We start from the raw sequence: 26,255 nt of genomic DNA, 5'->3' as shown, positions 1-26,255 counted from the left end.
TCATTGTATCTCAGTTGCTCATGATGTCAATCAGTGGATTGTCTGGTCTAGGCTTGATTATTCATAGACTGCCTTCATATATGTTGAATATAGCTAATGGCAGCATTAAACAACAAGCAAACAAACCAACTTCTTCTTTCAAATTTACTTGTTACTCTGAATGTTTTAATGTTTTTTCTGGTAGCCTAGTGGTTGAAGCGTTCGCTTGTCATGCTGAAGAACCCGGTTTGATTCCCCACATGGGCACATTGTGTGAAGCCCATTTCTGTTGTCCCCCGACGTGATATTGCTGAAATATTGCTATATAAATGGCGTAAAAATAAACTCGCTCACTCACTTTAATGATTTTCCATGAAGATACAAAGCAGCATGCAGGGTTGTGGGGTAGCCTAATGGTTACAGCATCCACTCGTCACGCTGAAAAGCAAAGGCGAGGTAAAACCATACTCACTCACAAAGTAGCATGCAGTGTTCCTGATTCAGGCTCATGTGTAATCTGCCTGTTCTAGTACGACTACACCTTCCAGACGAAGTTGATGACAGTTGACGGATGGCCGGGGGCATGCTCTCCACTACACACTGTGTTCCAGCTGATAGAGACAGCACAAAAATGGCAGCTGGAGAATGACATCGGTCCTGTCATAGTTGTCGACAGGTTTGTCAAACTGATGTGCTCTTAAACACTGTGGTTTGCTGTGAGACCCCAAAACAGATTCTGAGGCAGTATTTGGCTCCTGCACATCACAAGCTTGCAAACAAACAACGACAAATGTTAAAAATCATAATCATCTCAAAATTCTTTTTATTCCTATCAGCAGGAATATGTCCATTTTTAATTTATTAATTGCGGTTAGAATCTCCCTATTTTTTGTAACCCGTGAAGATACCGGGTCAGAATTGGTCTTCAGTAACCCATGCCTGTTGTAAGAGGCGACCGGGTGGTGAGGCTCGCTGACTTGGTTGACACATGTCATCGAATCCCAATTGCGTAGAACGATGCTCATGCCGTTGATCACTTGATTGTCTGGTCCAGACTCAATTATTTACAGACCGCTGCCATATAGCTAGAATATTGCTGAGTGCAGCGTAAAACTAAACTCACTCATTCACTTATTTTATGTTATCATCATGTGTGACTGCCTCCCCAGGTACGGCGGCGTAGAAGCGGGGAAGCTGTGTGCGTTGTGGACGATGTACAACCAGCTGACGCAGGACAAGAATGTGGATCTCTACCAGCTTGCCAAACTCTACCATCTCAAAAGACCAGGGATCATCGGGACAAAGGTTTGCCTATCATGCCAGTGTAAACCTCATCATACATACAGGCCCAACTCTCATGACACCATTTTGATTTATTCACATCAGATGTAAAACTTTTGAAGACATAAATCTATAAAGATGACTAAATTACTAAATCAAAGTTCATATGTGTTTGGCGCACCTTGACGTAAAGGGTATCGCATTTTGGGACTTGATTTCAGCAGTTACACCTAGCGCCAGTGTAACCTGAAACTGCAAAATACCTCATACGTATACCAGCTTACACCCGGGGCATGTCAGTAGTTTGCTGTTCACAGCTGAAAATCAGAATGATTAGAAACTGGCTTGGAGCAGTGATTCAGATGACTTTGTAGAGTGACTGAGAGACTGTTACTGTTTATGTCATGAAATTTTATGATGTAATATAATATTAGCTTTAAGCAGGGCTTGATTTAAGGATACCTACTTGCACCCTGTGCAACATTATGTAATGACCTTGTTTCACCAGATAAAAACAGGTTGCACCTACTGCTCAATAAAAAAATAATATACAATGCTAAAGTTTTGGTACTGATGGTCTAGAAAATTATTTTAACAAAATTACTCCGGGTAAAATAATTTTTTCTTAGGTTGTTCACCCTAAAGTACATATGAGTATTTTAAACCACAATAGTCGGTCATAAGTTGTTCAAATGGTGTAATCTAGCATGAAAACATATCCTCTTTCATTGTTTATTTTGGCCTTGGCGAGAGTTAGCCTAGTGGTTAAAGCGTTCGCTCGTCACACCACAGGCCCTGGTTCGAGTGCCCCCATGGGTACAATGTGTGGAGCCCATTTCTGGTGTCCCCACCGTGATATTGCTGGACTATTGCTAAAAGAGGCATAAAACTCACTCACTCACACTCATTGGTTCTTCCTTCTTTTAATTGCAGGATGACTACCTGTTCCTGTACAAAGTCATTGAGAGTTACCACAAGGCAAGTCTAGAGGAGGGCGGGGAGTCCGTCAACTCATCCCCCAAACACCACAACTCTGTTCGCAAAAACGGCACTCTCCCGCACACCATAACACTGAGTCATAGCAACAGTAAGACAGAGACCAATATATGACAGGGTGTGGAACTCAAGGGTATTGCTGAGCAAATCCAACATTACACTCTCCTGACTTCACAGAACAATAGACTTGTGTTGAGAACAGCAGCATCGACTTGCTGATGAAGAGAATGGACTCTTAATTCGCAGATCGGATAGCCTAGATGCAAAGCCTTGTGGTGAAGTGAAGTGTTTTGAAGGCTTGAAAGGAACATCAAAGAGTACATGCTCGATGCTTTAAGGACATCACATTGCTGCCAAATCCTTCGACTACACAAATATCCTACTGAGACAGAGATTTCATGGGATGGGAATCACGGTTTGATGCATACCTGTCAGTGAAATGGAGGCAGTTGTGTTGTTGTGTTAAAGAATCTCACTGTCTCTGTGTTGAGGGTTTTCTGTAGGAAGGAACACTTCTAGCATGCTTCAGTAGCACGCTGCAGCTTGGAACGTGGTACAAGATGTGTGTGGTACAAGAGGGAAGTGGTACAAGATGAGTGTGGAGCAAGATTGACGTGGTACGAGATGGGTGTGGTGCAAGTTGGAAGCGGTTCAAGACGGATATGTTACAGGGTGGGTGTGGTGTCCGTCAGTGAGGTCAGTTGGTTTCAGACTGTGACCTGCACGGACAGTCATATACTGCTAATTGCAGAAACACTGAAACAAATCTTCATGGAATCAAAACTGATTTTTAAAATGTATTTTAGAAATGGTCCAATTTTGAACAAGGAGGTTGTTTTCTGTTCGGGATCAGTTGTTGAAGATGTATCCATCAATGCAGTCCAAGTTGAAACAATTGTATCTCACCTTGGACAAGAGCTACACCACAGATGTATCAGAATTAAGGAAACCGTTCCTTGTATCAGGAAGTTCCGGTGTGGATACATGGATCTTTTCCCTCATCAATATTTTCAGGAGATTATGAAAAGCCCAGTGATGAAACGATTGATCTGTTGTCTACCAATTCCGCCATGTTGCACTATGTTCACGATCATGCATTTAGAGGCTTTGCATTTACGGTCTTTATGTTTGTTGGTCGATTTGAGAGAACTTAACAAAGCCAACATATTCAAACACTAACATGTAACAAGTTTCTACATATTTTATACTAATGGAAATTTGAGCTCAATATTTAATATTTTCATGTAATCGCAATATTTGAAATGTAGAGAAAAATATGTACATGTTACAGATATAACATTTTGCAGATATTATGGATATTTAAGCAGAATATAAGGTGACCAAAGTAATTTTTGAAAACCGTAATTTGAGTGTAATATTGATAAATTTAGGGACAAATATTTTTCGCATTATATTTATCATACATGATATTGTGTATCTTAATATAAAATATGTGACATTAATATTTACACTGGATTCTTTGATAACAATCTGTGGTTCAGTGTTTCTCGATTGTGGAACGTGAGAATAACTTTACTGACAGCAGTGTCAAATACCGCAGAACCATTTTCACACGTCTTCTAAATTGTTAGCATCACTTTCATAAAGTTTGTCTTCTTGTTGACATTTTTTACACAGCGTCCAATCTGATACACATTGTGTCACTGGAAGATAATACATCAGATAGTTTCATCATTGTACAATGAAAATACAAAACAAATGTCAGGAGGAATATGCTTCTTGATTAAGGAAGTATGGATCTGGAGTTACTTCCCTTGATGAATGAATATCATTCATAAAAACGTTTCGATTCCTTTATGTTAACCAGGAAGACTATATTACTGTGAGATATGTGTCAACCAATGTAGGGTCTTGTTTAGACAGAGGGAGCATTTGATGAGGTTCTTTGTCTAGATACTGACATCTCCATTGCTGATTGTTAAATGTCCAGGTGTTGATGTGTTCATGGCACTGAGGTCTTGACCACAGTGTCCAGGTGTTAGAAGCTGGACATCCGTACTGATTGGATCTATTTTGTAATTAATAACATTTTTTGTAATACTCTGAAACAAAAAGGGTCCAGATTGATAAGATTCAATATTATCCAGATTAACATGGTCTCACTGAAACAGAGTGTATGTATGACACAGTTGGAACCAGTGGAATCATGATAACTAACCAATCACTGTACAGCATGAACAGAATCATGGCACCAAATAATGGTCCAAGGTTAAACTTTAAAAATACGACAGGTATTTTCACATAGTGAGATCTTACAATAAGTACATGTGTGTTAGATTAATGGAGTCTTGATCAGAATGAATGGTATCATGGCGCCAGATAATGGTCCAAGGTTACACTTAAATAATACGACAGGTATTTTCACAAAGTGAGTCTTACGAATAAGTACATGAATTTTAGATTAATGGGATCATGATCACAGACCAATCACTGCTCAGCGGGACCGAATAGTGGCGCCAGATAACGGTAAATGGTTACCCTTTGATGGTACAGCATGTATCTTAAAGCTAAGTTCTTATGAGGTTCACTCAATTCACAGGATGCTTCTGTTATGTATAAAGGCAGATTGTGCTTATCAAAACCATAAGTGATTTGTAGTTACAAATTAGTCACAAACAAATTGAAACAATCAACGACAGCGATGACACGATGGATGATGTGAAGGTTTCCAGGATTGTGTACCACAATGGAGTACTGCCGTTACTGTGCTTGTTTAAACTCAGCTGCAGGTGCCTAATAGGTTATAGACTGCTTTTTGTATACCAGTTTTATTTATGAAGTATATTATTTGTGTACTACTTATATCTAGTCACTGTATATAAACATGACCTGTATTTTACATACATACCTATTGCATATCAGTTTTCTTTTCTCACTAGACTATTGACGCTGTATATGTTTAAGACGTTAGGATTTGTGTATATGTTCGCTCTGTATACAAGAATGTGTACACTTATTCAAACGATTTTGTGTGATATAAGTGAAGGTGATTTTCTTGTTTAAATTTTGCGTATAATGGAAGACGGTTTATGTTCACGAAATTGTTGAAGGATCAGATGTTTATATTTGATCATGCCGTGTTGACAGAAGGTTATTGGATCAAGTCCCAAGGTGTTCTGTGGCAGGTTTCTGGACGTAAGACTCGACATCAACTTCCTTCTGTAAGCTGGGGGGATATATATCATCACTGGCGGGGGTGAGGCTAGAGACAGGTATAGAATAATACACCATTTTGTTGTTGATGATGCTTTGAGATTTAACAAACTTCTAGGAAAGTTTTGGGTGAGGATTGATCACATATTATTATGTTTCTATATAGTTCATGTCCGAGTTAATGGCAGGGAGAAATACTGCTGCATTGTTTCATCTAGAGTGTGCGTAATTAATGTTATTCCTTTGACACTGGTAATATTTTTCCAATATTTCATCAGTCATTCGCAATGCTGAGTAAAACAAATTACGCTGAAATTAATTTGAAAAGTGATTTCAACTGAAATTGTTATTCTAGTTGTAAATGTTAACTGGTTGAGGCTGAAACTATAATTTGCATTGTCAACAATGTTAAATTCAGAAATAGATTTATTGTAGTTCCAATCATTTGCCAAAACTTTGCCAAATGACCTACACATGTTCTGCAGAATTTCCATTTTATGACAAGGAGCCAACAAAAAATAAACTGGAAGAATTTTCTCAAAATTCTCATGATGGGTGGAATAGTTTATCAAATGTTGGACTTTAGGATCACATATGTTGTTATAAAAGAATATATGTATATCATTGTATATTAAATAAGGCTCTATCTACAAGTATTACCAAGTTAGGTCAAGTATTGAAACTTACTATGGATAAGGAGAATTTATCCTTTTAAAAATGTTCCCTGATTCTCATAATATGGAATTAACCAGACTGTTGTTTGATTTTGTGAAGAAAGATGTCTGCATTTGTTAAATAAACCCAACCACGCTGTTCCTGCCTCCACTTTAACACTGGGCTATTTCCACAATATGGTATATACCTCATTCAGCGCCACATTCCACTGACTAAGTCAGTATCTTCACACAGTTGTACACAGGAAGTTCATATGCAGGTAACTTAGGAGGCAGGGCAGTGTGTGAAGGACAGCATTAGCAGTTTTCACAAATCAGCAGCTCCTACCTAGCAAAGGGAGGTAACTCAATTAGCTAGATTTACAATGTCATATTCATATTGTATTCAAACAAGGATTGTCTTCAAGAATGCTGGTCATTCTTTGAAATGAATAATGACTGGGATTGTTTAGGTTTCAAGGAAATGGAGTCATATGAAGTGTGATCAGATTTATACAAGTTGATTTCTGATTCCAGAATGGTGTAAATTTAGTATGACTTTGATTGACATTTCTTGGTGTTTCTCATAGTGGTTGTTTTAAATCCTCCACAACTACCAGGGTAGATTTTCTAGATGGTTTACAGGTGAGGAAGTTGATGTCTTGGATTCTGTTCAACTATCTGAGAACCCTTATCATTCTACACAACGATACATATATAATGGCAGAGGAATCCAAACTGTAAAATCCTGAAGACTGCATCTGTTCAGGACAAAGAATATTTGTATCTGGAGTTCTAAGTGCATAGATGTTGTCAGCTTCCTGCTCTCATTAGACAGCGAGGAAGCACCGGAGACACCATATAAAGAGCCTAGATTGTTACCTAGATGATGTCCCTTATTTGCCTGAGAAACCTACATAGTCCCTTGCTCATGTGTCAAAAGACGACCATGGTACGACCATGTCCGACTTTCTGCACTCCGATACATATCTCCGAGACGCAATTGCTGTAAATATTTATTTTGGTATACATACATTTCTGCCAACATTACATTTGTACATACACATGACTTCACATTGTATGATATAGTAGTTGTGAGCCAAGAGTGTCGTAGCATCCACAGTGTCTGTCTTCTCAAGTGTAGAATCTCGCATGCGCCCATGATTGTCAGTGTTGTGATGTATTAACGTGTGTGTGTATGACAGTATTTCCCTAATGACTACCTATGTTCAGTGTCTAACTTGGCTTGCTCTTATTTCGACAAGAATGTACAGATATTATCTAATGAGTTTCAAAGGGTGGATGTTGTTTTCATTTCGTGAATTCGGGTTTTCACAATCGGTAGTTCACGTTGAAATGAGAAACCAATGAGGAAAAATATGAGTCTCTATTAACCCCAGTTTTCCAGTTCACTGATCAATGCACAGTGGAATTTCACCATAAAGTTCATTATTTTGACAAAGCACTTCTCGTGTTATGTAATGATGTACAATGTGTACATGTTATCACCAGAAGCACACTCTATTGCCTTGTCCGTGTTGTCAAATCTTCTATTTCAAACCTTTTTTCATCCTCAGTAATTTTTAGGAACTGCTGATATTTATATTTAGTTACGACATTATGATATTCAGGTGTATGTAGGGAGGCAGCATCACAATGGTTCAGGAACCTTTCTACGAATACCAGGGAACAGCATCTTAAAGTGTGTCTCCAACTTGTTGGTCTCCGAGTCTGGAGCTACCTGAACAACTGCTCACGTGGAGTTAGACTGCAACCTCCTGAATAAGTACTTACTGGTACCCAGTATACTGATGACAGGATTTGCTGATTTGATTTGTCATGGTTGAGTTAGTCCGGTTTGGGTTTCAGAGCTGCTTGCAGGGTTTTGTAAAATGAGGATCACATTTTGGAATTCTTAATCAGGAACACTGGACAGTGAAATATGCGAGGGTATTTTTGTAGTGCAGTTAATTGAGGCTTTACAGTGTTTTCAAAATAGGAGGTTGGGAGCTGGATGCTTAGGCTGGGCACCAGCCGATTTTAAGCCAACACGCAGGGAAATGACCGAAATATTGATTGTCCCTCCCTTCCTCACTCACTCATTCATGCTCGTAGCACAATCATGACAGTTCAGAAGTGAAGGATTTGCATGTTTATTACACTGTGGTGTAGGTATTACCTCAAAGAAAGAAGTTTGACGATTAAGAAAGTCCCAGGTGAAGCCTGTCACGTATAGTCTCAAAATATAAAGTTTGTTCTCAAAGATATTGACATCACAGAATACTGTTCCTGGCCAAGTGGTTAAAGTGTTTGCTTGTATTGTCTTCTGAGACTGTTCAGTTCCCACAAGGATACGATGGGTAAGCCCGTTTTTGTGTTGACTGCCGTGATATGGCAGGAATACTGCTGTTTGCTTTGGTTTAGTATGGAAAAGATCTGTTGTTGAAGATGACATCTGGTAATGGCAACATGTAAACAACTGATTTTGTCATAATGTATATTTCCTGTCTTGTATGAATGAAGACAATTGTTATATGATCTCCAGACAGGTCATAATTTTACAGTGGGGAATTTTGTGTGCAATTCTCAGTGTTATTACAAGATTCATCTGACATAATAGACATTCATCATCACAGAGAATCCTCAAGCTTCAGAAAATGTTTCTGTCAGGATGTGCCAAGGTTTATGTTCGAACTATGAACAAGATAAGAAACATTAATACTGTTTCTTATTTCTGTGTTAAGAAAACACACTGACTTAATACTGAAATCAACCTGCTTGAGTGATTCCTTAAAATCTAGAAAATAGTATTGAGTAGAATCAAATGAAATGTCTTTCATGCTAAGATATCATGAAATCTGAACAATGCTACATGGTCCGGGTGCCAATTTTTAGCCTTTCTCTGGACATTGTGATCAGTGCCAAGCCAAGGTGTCGCATGCCCAAACAATGATGATATTCTTTGAACTTTCCACATTTGGGTCCGGTTTCATGGCCATTGTTCTCGTCCTCAACTGTTCTTACACCAATGTGCACAGTAAGCAGTTTTCATTTCCATTTCAGCCCAAACTTTCATCCTTGAAACTGTTCTGTGTCTGAACGTTTTGCATGTAGAAACGTTGTAGTTGGATATGCTTGTGACAGTGACAATGTTCTTAAAGGGGGACAGTGCTTCACATTGCCTGTCATCATCCAGGTTTCGGACATGTAATCTGTAAGCCGTGTGTCAAACTGGGATATCTAATTGTAACTTCAGTTTAAAATATTCCAACTTGCTATGAAAACACATAGTTATATTTTATGAAACATTTTTCATCCAACTTCCAGAATACAAAGAAACTGTTTTATGGTAGTGAGGTCTAAAAGCTACAATGTTGTGTGAGTATGAATCCCCATGCTATCATGCCCACACATGAGCTTCAAGTCTTGCTGCTTAACAGGAGACAGAATCCTCAAAGCATTTTCAAAGTGCTTCATTATACATATAAATTTGAGTTTTGAGTTTTTATTCAAAAACATCTTTCTGGAATTGGGGATTGGTTTGAGTAAGTGAGTGAGTTTAGTTTTACCCCGCTTTTAACAATATTCCAGCAATATCACAGCAGGGGACGCCAGAAATGGGCTTCACACATTGTACCCATGTGGGGAATTGAACCTGGATCTACGGCGTGATGATCGAACGCTGTAACCACGAGGCTCCCCACCACGGGATCGGTTTGAGTGTTGTCCTCCTTTAGATCTGGTCATACAGCACTGTTGCTTGTTAAATATTGACACTGTATTATTGATGGTGCTATTACTGTAACTTTGTGGTCAGACCACCTCTGGGAAAGTTTGAGAGGTTATTGAAGAATAATGGAAAGCAATCATCTGACTAAAATATTTATTTGGAATATTCAGTCATTGATGTTTGAGCTAACCGATGTGTGTTATTTGGGAAAGAAAAATGAATTCTCTGAGGTGATCTGAACATATTTGAAATTAATTAAATGTAATTCACTTGCTGTCTGATAAATATTGACATCTTTATTGTGTCTGCTGTCCTAAGTGTCGACACAAGTCTGTTATCTCAAGTGTTAACTGTAGACACAAGTTTGTTATCTCAACATTAACTGGAGACAGAAATGTGTGTTATCACATTAACTCTTAACACAAGCATGTTCTTTATCTCAAACATTAAGTCTACATTCATATGTTGTGCGATATTGCCACATGTTAATATGTCATATTGGTACAGCACTGCTCTTCACTGAGAAGGAGTAAGTTAAATAGCCGAGATGGAACAGTGTAAACTGCTTTAGCAGGGACACTAAACTTAATGTCAAGATAACTTTGTCACTTGGGAACACTTACATTTTCTTAAGGTTTCTCTACTGATGTGTTAAATGCCGAAATTTGAGACCACAGTTTTAATTAATTGCATTTTTTTATACTGAAACCTGCATTTCTCTGTTAGGCCAGACCAATTTTATTTCTTGTTTTATGGATCCGCTGGTCGTACTTTTTCAAGAATAAGAAAAAAAAAAAAAATTAATTTTCCCCACTCAAAAAATACAATTTTAATATTTTTATTGGCCAAAAATGTAAATGTGCAAGAAAATGTGTTTAGATTGTTTTTTGCCCCATATATACTTTATAAATTGCCAAAAGTAAAATAATTTTAGTATTTAAAAGGAATATTACTTTGACTGGTGATTTTTATTTTTTATTTTTTTCCCTCCTGCCTTAAGGTTTTCTGAGGACAAAAATCCATAAAACAAGAAATGAAATTGTTCTGGCCTTACTTCACATCGTTTTTTAGTGATAAAAATGTAATCGACAGATGTTTATTGGCTGAAGGCATATTTCCCTTGCTTTTCAGGAAAGGGGAGGGGGGTAATTTTCTTGGGGTAATAGTATGTAGAAATATTTTTTTTTCTGTTGTGATAAATGTATCATAATTAATGGTGGTGTTTACACAGATTGAAATAAGAAGACTCCACATCATAAGTCTAATCATGTTCAGAGCCCTTCATAGAACAGTCAGTCATTTGTTGGAACTTGGAATGTATTTTTCACTTTGAAGATACATCAATGGCACATTTTGTTTTGCACTTGCATTAGAGAGTTGACAATATTTTATTTTTTTAACTGCTTCATTTTATCATGTTTATAGATTTTAGTTGATTTATAGTTTTGTTAATTATGTAATTCTTGCCAAAACACTTTGGTGTTTTGTTTTAGTGTCATTCATTTTCTGGTTTTGATGAATTTGTTAAAACATGTTTACATGTGATGAAAACATCCTTCATACATACCTCGTAGTTACCGATATTATAAGGCATTATTGGAATGTTCCATAATTCCAAGGGTATTCCATAGTTTCTGTGATGAGTTCGATGCAGTTCTTTCTAGAACCTTTTCAGTATCACTTGACATCCTAGCTTAAATCAGCCATCAATCAAAATATTTGGTCTCATCCATGAAACCAAGACTGACTTATTGCCGAACTTAGTTATGCAGTAATTAATATTAACAGACAGGCTGTGTTTCACAAACAGGTACCCAGGTAGCTCTTTCATATTTAGACATTGTATTTAGTAACATTTGTGAAATTGAATAATTTTCCTTTTGTTTTTTAGGGTATTTGTGAACTGTTTAAACTTGAATTTGATTTAATTAAGAAACAGTTTGAGCATTGCAAATCAACTTCTCTATTACTGTAACGTATTACATTTAGAATTACACTTTCTCAGTTACGTACAGATTCGAGTACTTTTCTACTTCTCAAGGACTGAACCCTGAAAAGTGTAACCCCTGTATATTACATATGTCAAATTTGGCCAAATTTGAAAACGGCATTCTCTTTAACTGCCAAACTCTTCAGAAGCTACTTCCATTGGAAGGTTCGCTGAGTTTAACAGGAGTACTTTTAATACAATGTAACCAAGGGAACCCGTCGTATTCTTCCACACCACACCAACATGCCAAATGAAGACACCCTATATTTTGTTAATTATTGCTTATTCTGCATTTTTAACACAATCAGGTTTGAGTTGATGGGAATATTTATTTATTTTTTTTATTTTGTTTTACTGTCTGAAATATGGTCGACTGAAGAAGGCAAAATGACACCACTGTCATCCAACAATTTGTGATATCTCCCTGATATAAGGTTTTGATGAACATTTAAAACTTTATTCATTATTGGTAATGTAAAGGCATTAGGAGCTTACTTGACAAACAGGTTAGTGATTATAATATATAATCAAAATCCAGATAGGATTATGAAATGTTAAGAGTGTTATGTAAGCATATCTGATAATGATTTTTTACTGCTCAAGTATTATACTGGCTAGTAGCAGGAGACTACAGTGTGCTCAGTGTTATAGTCACATCTAGTATTGTCTACTTCGTCAGTCCAGCGTCGTCCAGTGATAGTGCATGTTATCATTGCTATGTGTCTGTCACTGCGGTCTCAAGGACCATCTTTAAGTGGCTCCATGTCGCCTCTTATGTTTTATACATTGTGTATGTATTGCCATAATTATTGATACACTCTGTAATGTATGTGTTTGTCATGCTTTTTTTAATCATTTTATGATTAAAAACATTCATAAATTAAAAATTGTTGTGTTTTGTCAGAGACCATATTTTATACTATTATATTGTCAATGGTTTTGTGTAAGGTATTGTTGTAATTTATCTGATGGGTGATAGGATTCCTTCAATGTTTCTCTTCTATCACAGGATTTTGGAGCAATTTGGGAGTCAACATTGAAGTTACCCGTGAAGATTCGGGTTAGAATTGATCTTCAGCAACCCATGCTTGTCGTAAGAGGCAACTGATGGGATTTGGTGGACAGGCCTGATGACTTCGTTGACTCGTCATTGTATCCCAGTTGTATAATTTTGATAGTAGGAAATAAACCTTTTTAAATTGAAAAAGGAGCCCCAGTGAGTTGGGAGATAGGGAAATTTAGACTGCTTCATTTAGGGCTTTAGCATTGCAGGAAGGGCTAGGCATTAGGGAAAATAATGTGGTTCAGGGACTGTGAGGTAGACTACCATAATGCTGAGTGCCAGGCAGAGACCAACAAGTACCATATTTTAACATCTTTTGGTATGAAGCAGCAGGGGATCGAACCCGCGGACCTTCCGCACTCCGGGCGGACGCTCTATCCACTACACCACGGAGATGTTCCATGATCATATGAAGAACATAGCAATGGTCACATGCAGAACACCATAACAAGGTATGTCACATGCAGAACACCGTGTTTGGTAAAACGCACAATTGCAGTGCTGACATACGTTTCAATAGACAAGGCTTACCTGGACTCAAACCCACACTAGCAAGTTTCCTGAGTGCCTAAGCGAATTGCATTGCCATAGACAACTAAACCACCTCCCATATCCAGCCAAACTGAACAAAGTCCACATACTTGAGACACAGTTGATGTGTACAGTGCTTTATTTATTAAAGTAAGAGAGCCTGTGTAGACACTGGAGTGTAGCATGTCTACACATATACAAGGATAATAGGGAAGTCTTCTTTGATTGGTATTCTAGAGGTTGGGTAGATGAAGCATGAGGACTATATTTATGGATATACAACTTCTTTATTCTGTATAGACGACGTTTCGACATAGATTCTAATGTCGTTGTCAAGCAAGTCACTTGACAACGACATTAGAATCTATGTTGAAACGTCGCCTATACAGAATACAGAAGTTGTATATCCATAAAAATAGTCCTCATCCTTGATAATAGGGAAGTCTTGAATGAAGATGTACATCAAATGACTGATCTTTACAGTAAAGAATATGTCCTCTCTAGGCTGGACAATACCAACAAATCCTATACATTGATTATGTTATCTAAATGAAGAGAATGAGCTAACATCTTTACATGAGAGGCCTTTACATTATTAAAACACACAGAAACACATTGCGTAAAGTGTAATAGATATTCTCTTATGATCCTTTAAATGCATGGTATCAAAATCATCACGACAACTTGTCTCTGATCCATAAACTTCAATATCACCACCCCCCACCCAAAAAACTAAACAAAATAAAAAATAAACCCCAACAAAAAAAAAGGGGGGAAAACCATGACAGATTAGATGTTGAAAGCCAAGGCAAGTAAGAAAGAATATGTGTAAAAGACTTCACCCGAACCAACAAAACAAATACAAATGACAAGGTAGATATAGAGTAATAAATGTATGTAAATAATAATGTTTCCTGTAATCATTTTATTTTGAGATGTATTTATTAAACACACCCTGATAAACCGCAGTAAAAGCTTCAGGGACTAGAATATGTTGCTGAGATTAATGTCCTATAATTTTCAATCTTAAACTCTTGGACAGTTGAAACGTGTCTTCAGCTGCCTGATTCCAATTCCAAGCACACCCCAAAAGTACAGTTCAGTTGCAAGTAAGCTTATTCCAAATGAATGAATGTACACGGCAGTTACATGCCACTTTACTCTTACGTTTCTATTTAAGAAGTACTTTGTCTAGACTCTCACCCAAATAACTTGACTTGTAGTGCCCTGAGCATACCAGCTGGCGTGGAGATTGGTGCGTGACAAATTCACTCATTATTATTATTATTATTATTATTACTCTGAGCAGGGAATGAATGTAATCTGGTGCATGAAGTATATTCCAAAAATAGCCTGAATAAAATGTTCAATTACATGTACAATATTCCTGAGGACTACTGATAATGGAGGACCTTTTCACATATTGACATTTTACAGAGAAATATGAAGCTTGTCATAATCATGACATTGAGGAAGACATTTTACTTTCAGACCCAGTCGTTCAGTAATATCAGCCGGAAGAATGCCAACAAAAGAAAATACAGTAGAACATGGATATAGCGAACACGGATATAGCGAACAAATTTAAAAGTCCCGTCAATAGTCCTTTATAATATCATTAAAATTATACGAGAATAACAAACCGTGAGTAGCGAATTAACGGCTATAGCGAACTGATTTACTAACCCCAAGACCCAATTAACGACGTGATTAGCGAACTCGCTCACTGTCAGCTCAGTGTCAGCTCAGCCACTTAGCAGTATACATCAACCTTGTTGGCGGCGAATCAACACTGTTTGATGGTCATTAATTAATTAACAAAACAAACATATCGTGTTTAAAAGCTTGACTGGTATACAGGTCTAGCTAATGTCTGTGAATGATAAATTCAGAATTTTAATGTTATGTCAATGTACAAGAAAAAAGATTTGTAGCCTCAGCATATACATGTCTCTACATCTCTACAATCCAAGATGGCGGTCAAATGTGAATAACGAACATCGGATATTGCGAACTAAATTTCTTTGTCCCTTGGAGTTCGTTATATCCATGTTCTACTGTATGCCAATTTCATGAATTTTAACAAGTAAAGTATGTCACCTTCTCATATTCTACATAACTACTGCACCAAGCCACTATCAACATATTGCTATCACTTTGCCCTTAACTGTTTCATGAAACCTTGTTGGTTAAACCTTATTTCCACATGTATATGTCCTAGAAATAAATCATTAAAACCTTACTGTTATATTTGGATCCTGAACAATATAATTCATCTAATGGCTTTAGTGATGATAATATGAGCTTGTGGTTATTTTATTTTGTTACTTTGTTTAAACAATAAAAATCATACACATTCTAACTTTATCCAAAAACATAACAAAACAGGGGAAATAACACATAAAGTCATTGATTGTATAGAGGTTTATGAGATGTGATCTATAAAAAATATTTCAGTCTTGAAAAGAAATAATATGGAAATCAAAAGATATCTTATACAACAAAATATTTCTTTGTTACAGTCTACAAGATGATCATATAATAAAAAAGAGGGTTTTTTTGTATGCAATAAAATATTCATTGCACAAATAAATATAATCTGAGAAAGATGCCCACTTAAAACATTTGCATGTGAAATAATATATTTCCTACACTATATAGTATAATCCAATTTACAACAGCACTTCTGTGTGATATGACATTGTATGTTGATTCATTGCCTTTTCTCAATGCCCTCATCAATGAAACATTGCCCATTAATCATCTGTACATATTACAGAATTTCTCAGTGGATGGGTAGAATAACCCTAAATAAATCAAAATACCAGCATTAAGAACAAAATAACAGAGAAATAATACTGCAATCATGAATATTTGATAAGTGTATAAATTCTATTACAGAGGAAGGAATTTAACTGACTCTAATGACATACATTGTGTAATACGGGCTTCTTTACTTCTTGTTGTCAGTTTACATCATCACAATTGCTAACATAGGACAAGGAACTAAATGAATGAGAGGGGTATGGCATAATAGTGGTTTAAACAATATTCCAAATATGCAGTGGCCTGTTAGCTTAATGCCAGAGAAAAGATGCCAGTTATCAGCCAATTGATGTTTACCACTGTGGTGAAACCTATGAGCATTGTGCTGACAAACCAAGAATAATGAATTAGGATCATCTGGGATTTGAACCACAATCGTGGGCTCCTGGCACATGTAAGGGGCACAACTCTGCAAAGTGAAATGAGACATCCTCAACAACTGATACCTCTGTGCCCATTCTGTATTACACTTAGACATATGATGTATATGCCAGTCGGAATTGTTAAGTATTTTGGGACTGAAAATATGGTTGTTTTATGAAAGTTAAAGAGAGTTTGATTTCAACGTGTTGGTTTAGACAGATTGCAATGTGATGTGTATTTGTTTTATACAGAGGTCCTCTCTATTACACCATTCTTACACAAAGTGAAACGTAGCTAATCTCACTGACATTGTCAGGATTGACAAACTATCAGGATACTTGAATCCTGAGGATGTTGCGACATATCAATAACTTTTTACGGACACTTAATGGTCCAGATTACAGGGTTTCCAGTTAAAAAAGGTCAGTACTGTGATGTTACTGTATCAGACAATAACTGACCTTTTCTCACTTACAAATACAATGATCAATATTCTGTGGCAATAAAAGTTAATAAGAAACATTTCAACATGAAAAGATGACTTTAAAATAGATAAAAAGTGTTATTACAAACACCTCCATAACAGGATAGAAAATGAAACCTTCACATATTTCTACAAATACAGCTTAAAATGTACCCAGTACACAATCATATGATTAAAAAGTGTTTGAAAAGGTATTGGTTGTCACAACTCGGAAAAAACATGAAGTTCTTGACAAAGGTAGGAGAAATTTATTTTAAAGGCACAGAGAAGTCACAAAGATGTAAATTTGAAGTTTCATATGAAAAGATGGAAATTACAGAGATAATGAAAAGAGTGGTGAACAGCAGATATTATCCCAGTTAAAAAATATCATTGTTGCAAATAAAACTAATCCGTCAAACTGGAACAGGACTCTCCTCTCACAGTATATATGATGAGAAAAGTGCTCTTGCAGCATGTTGCTTAGAGCAAAGTTTCACTTCATAGTAATCTTATCGTTAAGCCATATTTTGCTATATGGCTGAAATAATGCCAATGTGCCGTAAAACTTTTACTCACTCACTTTAAGCCATATTCATAAGGAACCATATTGGTGTTTCATCTGTCTCAGAACATAAATATTCATGCATGTGATTACTGATGAAGGATAAATAGTATGTGAATGATTCACTCATTAAGATGTAGTCGATAATGAGAAAAATAGATTTCAAAATGCCCCGAAGAGTACACAAACTCTGGGACAGAGCTGAATGGTTTTGATTGGTGTGTAGAAAGTGCTGATTGTGCAAGTTCTATATTTCTATATTGCTATTGGATAATATTGTAAATAAAGCTAACAACTCCATAAAGCTGTAAAAACATAATACCGTAGTAACAAGCAACTATGACAAGCTTACATCGGACAGTGGCATGACACTTGCAACTCAGGTTCTATCAAGTTTCATTGGTTCAGAGGCGGTGGGGTAGCTCAGTAAAAGTGTTCGCTCATCACGCCAAAGACTCGGGTTCGATTCCTCACATGGTTACAATGTGTTAAGCCTATTTCTGGTGTCCCATGCTGTGATATTGCTGGAATATTTCTAATAGAGGTGTAAAACCCAACTCACTCACTCAATGGAAAGAGTGACTGACTGACTGACTGAGTTTGGTTTTACGCCGCTTTTAGCAATATTCCAGCAACATCACTGCGGGAGACACCAGAAATTGGCTTCACACATTGTACCCATGTGGGGATTCGAACCCGGGTCTTCGGCGTGACAAGCCAACGCTTTAACCATTAGGCTACCCCACCGCCCCTGGAAAGAGTGATGAGTGACTGTGGTACTAAGCCTCTGTTCACCCAGCAGTAAATGGGTACCCGGTTGGATGTGACGGTAATGTGTTAACCTTTTACAATCTTGTTAACTTTTCAGAATCTCACAGGCAGCATGATTGTACAATTGGCTCTGCTTTTAACAGTGATTTCAAATGGATGTAAAAAGGGTTTTGGCGACTGCATTTGTATATTCCCCTGGGAGTTGAGAATTAACATTGAGAACACGCTGATCACTTAACCAGGTATTAATACCAAGGGCATATACTTCTAAAAAAATTCAAAGAACACACACTATACCACCAGCCATTTTGTAAATTGTAAAAAATGAAAATGAATAAAAACTTCTAGAAAAAATCCATGGTTGAAGTGCCAGCCCTGTCTGCACCATATATACATATACCTGTATGTCAAGAACAGCACTGCCTGACTACGTGGCACTAAATATGTACACAAAATATACATGGAAGACTGACGTACATCACTGGCTGTGGTACTACGATGAAGCTACGCAAGCAGGAATCTACCGACCAAGCAATGGCCACATCCTAGTTATTGCTCAAATCTGAGGTTACCTTTAACATCTTATAGGCTGAAATATTTTCAAACTCGAAAAGGTGAGATTAGCTGGGATCACAAACTTTGTTCAGATCAATATATATCATGACTAGATGTACATATTTCATAGGATCACAAAATATGATCACAATGTATGATCAAACTTCATGATCCCCACATGATCACATCAAATCATCATACCATATGAGCACACCACATTATCATTCTATATGATCACCTATGATCATGGTGTATGATCAAGTACATTATCATACCATATGATCATGTTATATAACACACATTATACATATATATGATCACATATGATAATGCTATATGATCACACACAAAATTATCATGCTATATGAATACACAACACTATCACATATGATCATATCATCACACATTATCATAATATATGATCACCTATGCCATGATCACACAATATGATACCTACGAAAAATCATGCACATATGATCACACCATCATGACCTGATCATACACTGACATCACTCAGTAAGTCCCCCAGGTTTGAATCAGTTATAAGAAAAGGTTAACAGGAGGATCACACTATGTGATCACAACCATCATGACCTTGTGATCTGAAGATATGATCACTTATATTGTGAACAGTAAGATTTACTGGAGGACAGAATCTCTTAAAGACATCTGAATAATTTTGTATCACCATGTGTCATATTTTGATATGGGTTATGTCTCCCAAAATAAAGAAATTGAGTTTTATTGTGCCTGGATACCTAATGTCAGAGAACAGCCCAAGAAACAAACCTCAAGAAACAAACCTCAGTCCAGCAGAACTAAGGGGCATAACTCTACACACTATTCAGCAGCACCTTAGATAACCGATATTCCAACTTGAGGGACCTTAGAGCTAAGTCTCACAGATCTCTATAGGGAGTGACATTAGGGGTGGAATGCTTACTATATTCAACACATCATGTAAGTGTCTCATATCTTTGTCTACAGTAGGTACACTTGTCTGATGATCCCAGAAAGAATATTATACTACACAGGCAGACATATCACACTTCTTGTTCACAACATGTTTATCTGTATGCAATACATACAGCGTAAACACAGACACAAAATGAAGGATCACTCACAGAAATATAGCAGGGTATGATTATAAGCGTATACAACCAATATACAAAAGCGAATACCTAGGCTCTCAACACAAAATAAAAGCAAAAGCTATCTATGAAACAAGCTTAGGCAACCTGTAATAAAACCAACCTTGCCTTCAAACTGAGTTCTATCATTATATTCTCAAACATGAGAGACAATATGCAATATTATACAACCAAAATGACACAAAATGTCAAAATCCATAAAACATGTCATCACATACATCAGTTGTTCATAGATTTTTGTTTAGATCACATTGCAGTTATACAGTCGAGCACCGTTATGTCGAACTCTGATAACTCAATATCTCGGTTGTCTCAATATAACATCTCGGTCCCGGCAAAATCCTTCATAGTTTATCATTATTCAAGCTCTTTTAACTCGATATGGATGTCTCGATATTTCGGATATCTCGATATAATTTCATGGTCTCAACAAGCTAAAGTACCCTTTTAACTCGATATTTGCAAAGAAACTCGATATTCACCTACCTTTCATGGGCAAGTATCCCTCTGAACTGAGGTTGTTTCCACATGTTTACACACAGTGCAGCTTGAATCAAAGGGATGTGGTAGTGTAAACTAATTAGGGCTAATTGAGTTGAAGGTGTCACTTGTTTGTTATTTAAATAGGATTAATTAAGAAGGAATTAATTAGGAAGTACTCAAGTGTTACGATGAAACACTGCTGATAACGGATTATAGTTTCGAATCAAAACATACTGAGAACCCAAAGAAGACAATGGTGCTCGACTGTATTTAGGACATTTCCCCAGAACGATCTATTGCCATATCACACTGCAGAAGAAAGTATTGCAAGGCTCTCAATCCATAGCAATTGGTAGCATTGTTATCATGCAAGGACGTTGTCAATGAGTAAAAAGATTGTATGTACAAAAGCAGGTGACACTGTGACTAACTGCTGGATAAACTAACTACAGTGAAACCTCATTAATCCAGACAATACCATTCCATGGAGAATTTCTAGATAAACAAATCAGGGCCCCGTTTCACAAAGCTCTCATAGCGTTACAACTATCATAAGGCAAAGTTACACCATAGGAAGTACGAATGCTACGAGAAAAGTTACGAGATCTTAGGCTTATGACAGCTTTGTGAAATGGGGTCCAGGAGAGTGTTCTCTGTTTACAGTCCCAATAGTAGTTGTCTGGAAGGCAGCTTTCCAGAAAAACAGTCCGAATTAACAAGGTTTCACTTTATAGGAGTAGACACACTTGACAAGAGGAATTCAGTATAAAGCTATGATATGGAATGCTTGATAGAATGGTCATGAATAGGATTAATAAGGGTGTTAATCTGTCTAAAAGTCATACAACTGAGAGCAGTTATGACAAAACTAGTTCACAGTTCTTAAAGGAGGACAACACTCAGGTTATTTGGCTCTCCCAGCTATATTGATCCAAGTCATTCAAAACCCATCATTGTCTGCTCTGGTTTTTGTATGCATAGTGATGTATCTGACAATTACCAGAAATACCATTTTCATACCGATTCTAAGGGTCAAGTTAGGGCCTTGGCTTATGTAGGAGATCGGCTAATCTATGGTCATGTATGGTAATAATTACCTTACACACACACAGACCATGTTCGACACATCTCTATAATTACATGTGTTAAACTATACAACAGTTGGATGGCAAAAAGGAAAAACAGGTTTCTTTGTTCAATATTGTTTTTTGTTTGAAGATTTAATTACACAAATCCAGAAGTATTTATATCATATTTTAACACTCCATGCAATAATGTAAAACTGAATATCAAAGCCTCTTTTCCTTTACTTTTCCTGTTTTAACAAAATGCACACCATCTCTACAAAGTTATAACATTAGCTGTAACATCATTTAACACGGGTTGAGAAATGTTTCATTCCGATTTAGGAGTTTTTAGTTTTAGGAATTTTTAATGACTTCCAGACTTGTGGCTGAATATTGACTTCAGAGCAAATGTACATAAATCAATATGTCCTGATCGACACACACTTGAAATGGGCGCCAGGAAATACAGTAAAGTCCTCCTTAAGATCATACTGATAGATATAAAGTATTGTCAGTATGAAATGGGCAGTCATAAATTTACAAGAACTGATATAAAAGACAATGGGATCTTATGAAAGAGAATATGTTTAAAAGAGAATATGTTTAAAATACAATGTACCACAATTATGTACAATGTTACAACATATATTCAATTGACAGTGAACATTGAAAGAAGAGCAATAGTGGAAGTAGCAAATGGTACTAAAAAGTGTTGCTAAGCAACACACATATACATTATAATATGATCAAACTATTGTTCACAAGAATCAAGATATGAATAATTTACTTGAGTATTTCCAAAGAATAATGTTAAAAAAAATTTCAAACTGTGTGGACAAAGAATTGAGTGTTCCTGCTGCCTGTGATGTTTTGCCAAGTTGGATGTGAAGGATGATTAACCTACAACGATGGCAAGTTTGGCAGTTTGATGAACACGACAGTGCTACTGACGATAATTGTCAGACTTTGGTGTATGACATAAAAACGGTTATTGATCAACAATGTCTGTGACATGAAGGCACGTTTTCAGTGGGTGGGTATAATGTTCACAAGTCGTTACAGTTCATATCCTGGTAAACCCGAATGTCCATCAACTTTAAACATTTCAGCTGCTTATGAAACGTGAGAAAGTGAGTAAAAACTATTCAATGGGCATGAAAAAGTAATGTATAATTGTTCAGAATAATTCTTCTTTTTTCAGGACAGCTTTCATAACTTTGTAAAATTAAAATACATATTAAATACAAATTGAGAATTTGAAAAATAAATTATTACCATTTGCTTGAAACTGTTAACATGAGAGATATTAATGAAATAGTCTCAAATTATACTAATTGCATTTATTTTACTTCTTTGTATACACATTAACACGTTGACTGCCTATCACGAGTATACTCGTAGTATCAATTTTGCCCGAAGTTGCCATTACAAGTTATCTCGTAGTGGCAAAATGGTATTTTGAAACAAGTTCCACATGTTGGCAAAATAGGCACAAGAAACAAACGTCTCCTGGCGTTCTTTGTTACCACCAGGAGACGATTGCTTCTTGTGCGTGTTTAACCAACATATGAACCTGTTTCAAAATATCATTGATGCAGCTACGAGATAACTCGTAGTGGCAAATTCGGCCAGACATTGATACTACGAGTATACACGTGGTGGCAGTCAACGTGTTAAGAAACAACAATAAGAACATATCAGATCATACCAGTACATAACATGATAAATATTCTCATCTTGTTTGATTTACAGATGTTAATAATCTTACACAAAATTTATAAACTATCATCACCTATCACTAGTGAAGGTAAACACCACCACAATGTCATCAGATGCATACAATGTCAAGACTGAGCAGATTATTGATGTTACTGGATGGAGTTTAGACGGGGTTTAAATTGAGCTTAATGACCAAGTCGAGGGATGGGATTTGCTCAGTTGATGCCTTCTGAATTCTGTTGGGATTGTTAGCCATAAAATATGTACAAGACAAAAAGACATTCTTTAACACAGAATAACCAAGACACCTTCCGGAAATGCTGGATAAAAGTGAATCTTACATTTACCACTAATTAAATATGTCATTTGTGATAAGACAAAAACCTGAACCTAAGTTTAAAAGAAAACCCATATTCCAATTTGAAACAATAACGAGCATGCAGAAAACACACATCATTAACACAACAATGAGGATTAGTTCTGATGTATTCCGTATTTCTCCATTGAATCAAGGTAAAATGAAACTCAACAACACCTTGAACAAAGACACAATTCTATCCTTTCAATACACTGTTAGTATCAGGTATATCAACAGCTTAAAACAATTGGTCAGAATCACATGTTTACAAGTTGATAACAACGATATTGTCCCTGGATACCAACAATATTCCTGTAATACTTCCACGGATCAAACGTTTATAACTGACTTCACAAGGACAGAACCTATACCTGTTCTGTTTTAACGGCATACTTGCCTGAAGCATTCCACAAAGTGATCTTAGTGCTGAGGTGATCATAATTCCCATACCTTAACACAGACTTCCGTCTGTTGTAGCGCAAAGGTTGCTTTGTATAATGGCACCCTGGGCCTATTCCACAAAGTGATCTTAGCGCTAAGGTGTTTGTAATTCCCATACCTTAACACAGACTTCCGTCTGTCGTAGCGCAAAGGTTGCTTTGTACAACGGAACCCTGGGCCTATTCCACAAAGTGATCTTAGCGCCACAATAAGCTAAAGTTAAAGTATGGGAGTTAGGATTGTCTTAATGCTAAGATCCCTTTGAGGAAGGGGGACCATATAATTCAAGGGGATAAACGTGGCCAAATTGTTAACAATTGATCAAGATGGAACAACCCTGTTCCACAAGACAATCTTAGCGCTAAGACTAGAGTTGTAACTCCTATCCTTAACATAGACTTACAACAGTTGTAGCGCTTCAATCCCTTCGTGGTATGGGCTCCAAGGAGCAGCTGTACAGAGCAATCTTAGCGCTAAGGGATCATAACTCCCAAAGCTTAACATGGACTTATGACAGATGTAGCGCTTCAATCCCTTCGTAGTATGGGCTCCAAGGAGCAGCTGTACAGAGCAATCTTAGCTAAGGTGATCATAACTCCCATGGACTTATGACAGTTGTAGCTTTCAATCCCTTCGTGGTATGGGCTCCAAGGAGCAGCTGTACAGAGCAATCTTAGCGGGTGATCATAACTCCCAAACCTTAACATGGACTTATGACAGATGTAGCGCTTCAATCCCTTCTGTATGGGCTCCAAGGAGCAGCTGTACAGAGCAATCTTAACGCTAAGGTGATCATAACTCCCATACCTTAACATGGACTTATGACAGTTGTAGCGCTTCAATCCCTTCGTGGTATGGGCTCCAAGGAGCAGCTGTACAGAGCAATCTTAGCGCTAAGGTGATCATAACTCCCATACCTTAACATGGACTTATGACAGATGTAGCGCTTCAATCCCTTCGTGGTATGGGCTCCAAGGAGCAGCTGTACAGAGCAATCTTAACGCTAAGGTGATCATAACTCCCATACCTTAACATGGACTTATGACAGTTGTAGCGCTTCAATCCCTTCGTGGTATGGGCTCCAAGGAGCAGCTGTACAGAGCAATCTTAGCGCTAAGGTGATCATAACTCCCATACCTTAACATGGACTTATGACAGATGTAGCTCTTCAATCCCTTCATGGTATGGGCCCAAGGAGCAGCTGTACAGAGCAATCTTAGCTTAAGGTGATCATAACTCCCATACCTTAACATGGACTTATGACAGATGTAGCTTCAATCCCTTCATGGTATGGTCTTATGGGTTCTCCCATACCTTAACATGGACTTATGCAGCTGTACAAGGAGCAATCTTAGCTAAGGTGATCATAACTCCCATACCTTAACATGGACTTATGACAGATGTAGCGCTTCAATCCCTTCGTGGTATGGGCTCCAAGGAGCAGCTGTACAGAGCAATCTTAACGCTAAGGTGATCATAACTCCCATACCTTAACATGGACTTATGACAGTTGTAGCGCTTCAATCCCTTCGTGGTATGGGCTCCAAGGAGCAGCTGTACAGAGCAATCTTAACGCTAAGGTGATCATAACTCCCATACCTTAACATGGACTTATGACAGATGTAGTGCTCAGTCTGTTTAGTACAACAGCTCCCTGGTGTCCAAAGCAAAGCGGGGATACAAATACATGTATTTTCAAAATGTTCAGGAGTTCCCTTTGGAATTATAGTAATCCAATGAGACCATCAAACTCAGCTGAGTGAGTATGGTTTCACCAAAGCTAGATACTATGCAGTTGAATATTAGAAAGTTTGTTTCTTCGTTTTCATTGAGATTAGCAACACTATTCTCAATTTCTATACATTTTGTGAATCATACTGTGTTTTAAACATGTTCACCATTATTTTAACTGTTTGGAACATTTATCCTGTATATTTGTGGTTTCATATTATAAACGTCATCACAATGTTGATGAAAAGAACATAATTGCTAGATGTCCTTCAGACATGGTACGAACATTAACAATGCTATTGGGATATTAACCAAGCTGTCTACACTAAAATACAGGGAATTTTTAACCATGCAAAACAGGATGT

At 37.1% G+C, this 26,255-nt stretch overlaps 1 protein-coding gene across 3 annotated transcripts in view; it reads left to right on the top strand.

Annotated features, from left to right (window-relative positions):
• Positions 1 to 10,200, top strand: part of LOC124276565 (tyrosine-protein phosphatase 99A-like) — a 95,788-nt gene extending 85,588 nt beyond the window's left edge. For all 3 annotated transcript variants that reach the window (XM_046712209.1, XM_046712208.1, XM_046712206.1), the window contains 3 exons: positions 510 to 655; positions 1,149 to 1,284; positions 2,194 to 10,200. In XM_046712209.1, coding sequence (XP_046568165.1) covers positions 510 to 655; positions 1,149 to 1,284; positions 2,194 to 2,370 — 459 coding nt within the window. In that variant the 3' untranslated portion in view covers positions 2,371 to 10,200. The remainder of the gene's footprint in view (positions 1 to 509; positions 656 to 1,148; positions 1,285 to 2,193) is intronic.
• Positions 10,201 to 26,255: the final 16,055 nt, after the last annotated feature.

Source organism: Haliotis rubra, unplaced genomic scaffold (assembly GCF_003918875.1).
Source record: "Haliotis rubra isolate DU_JTF1 unplaced genomic scaffold, ASM391887v1 Scf21, whole genome shotgun sequence".
NCBI classification, from domain to species: Eukaryota; Metazoa; Mollusca; class Gastropoda; order Lepetellida; family Haliotidae; genus Haliotis; species Haliotis rubra.
The sequence above is the reverse complement of the archived record's forward strand: the minus strand, read 5'-3'. Positions and strand labels throughout refer to the sequence as shown.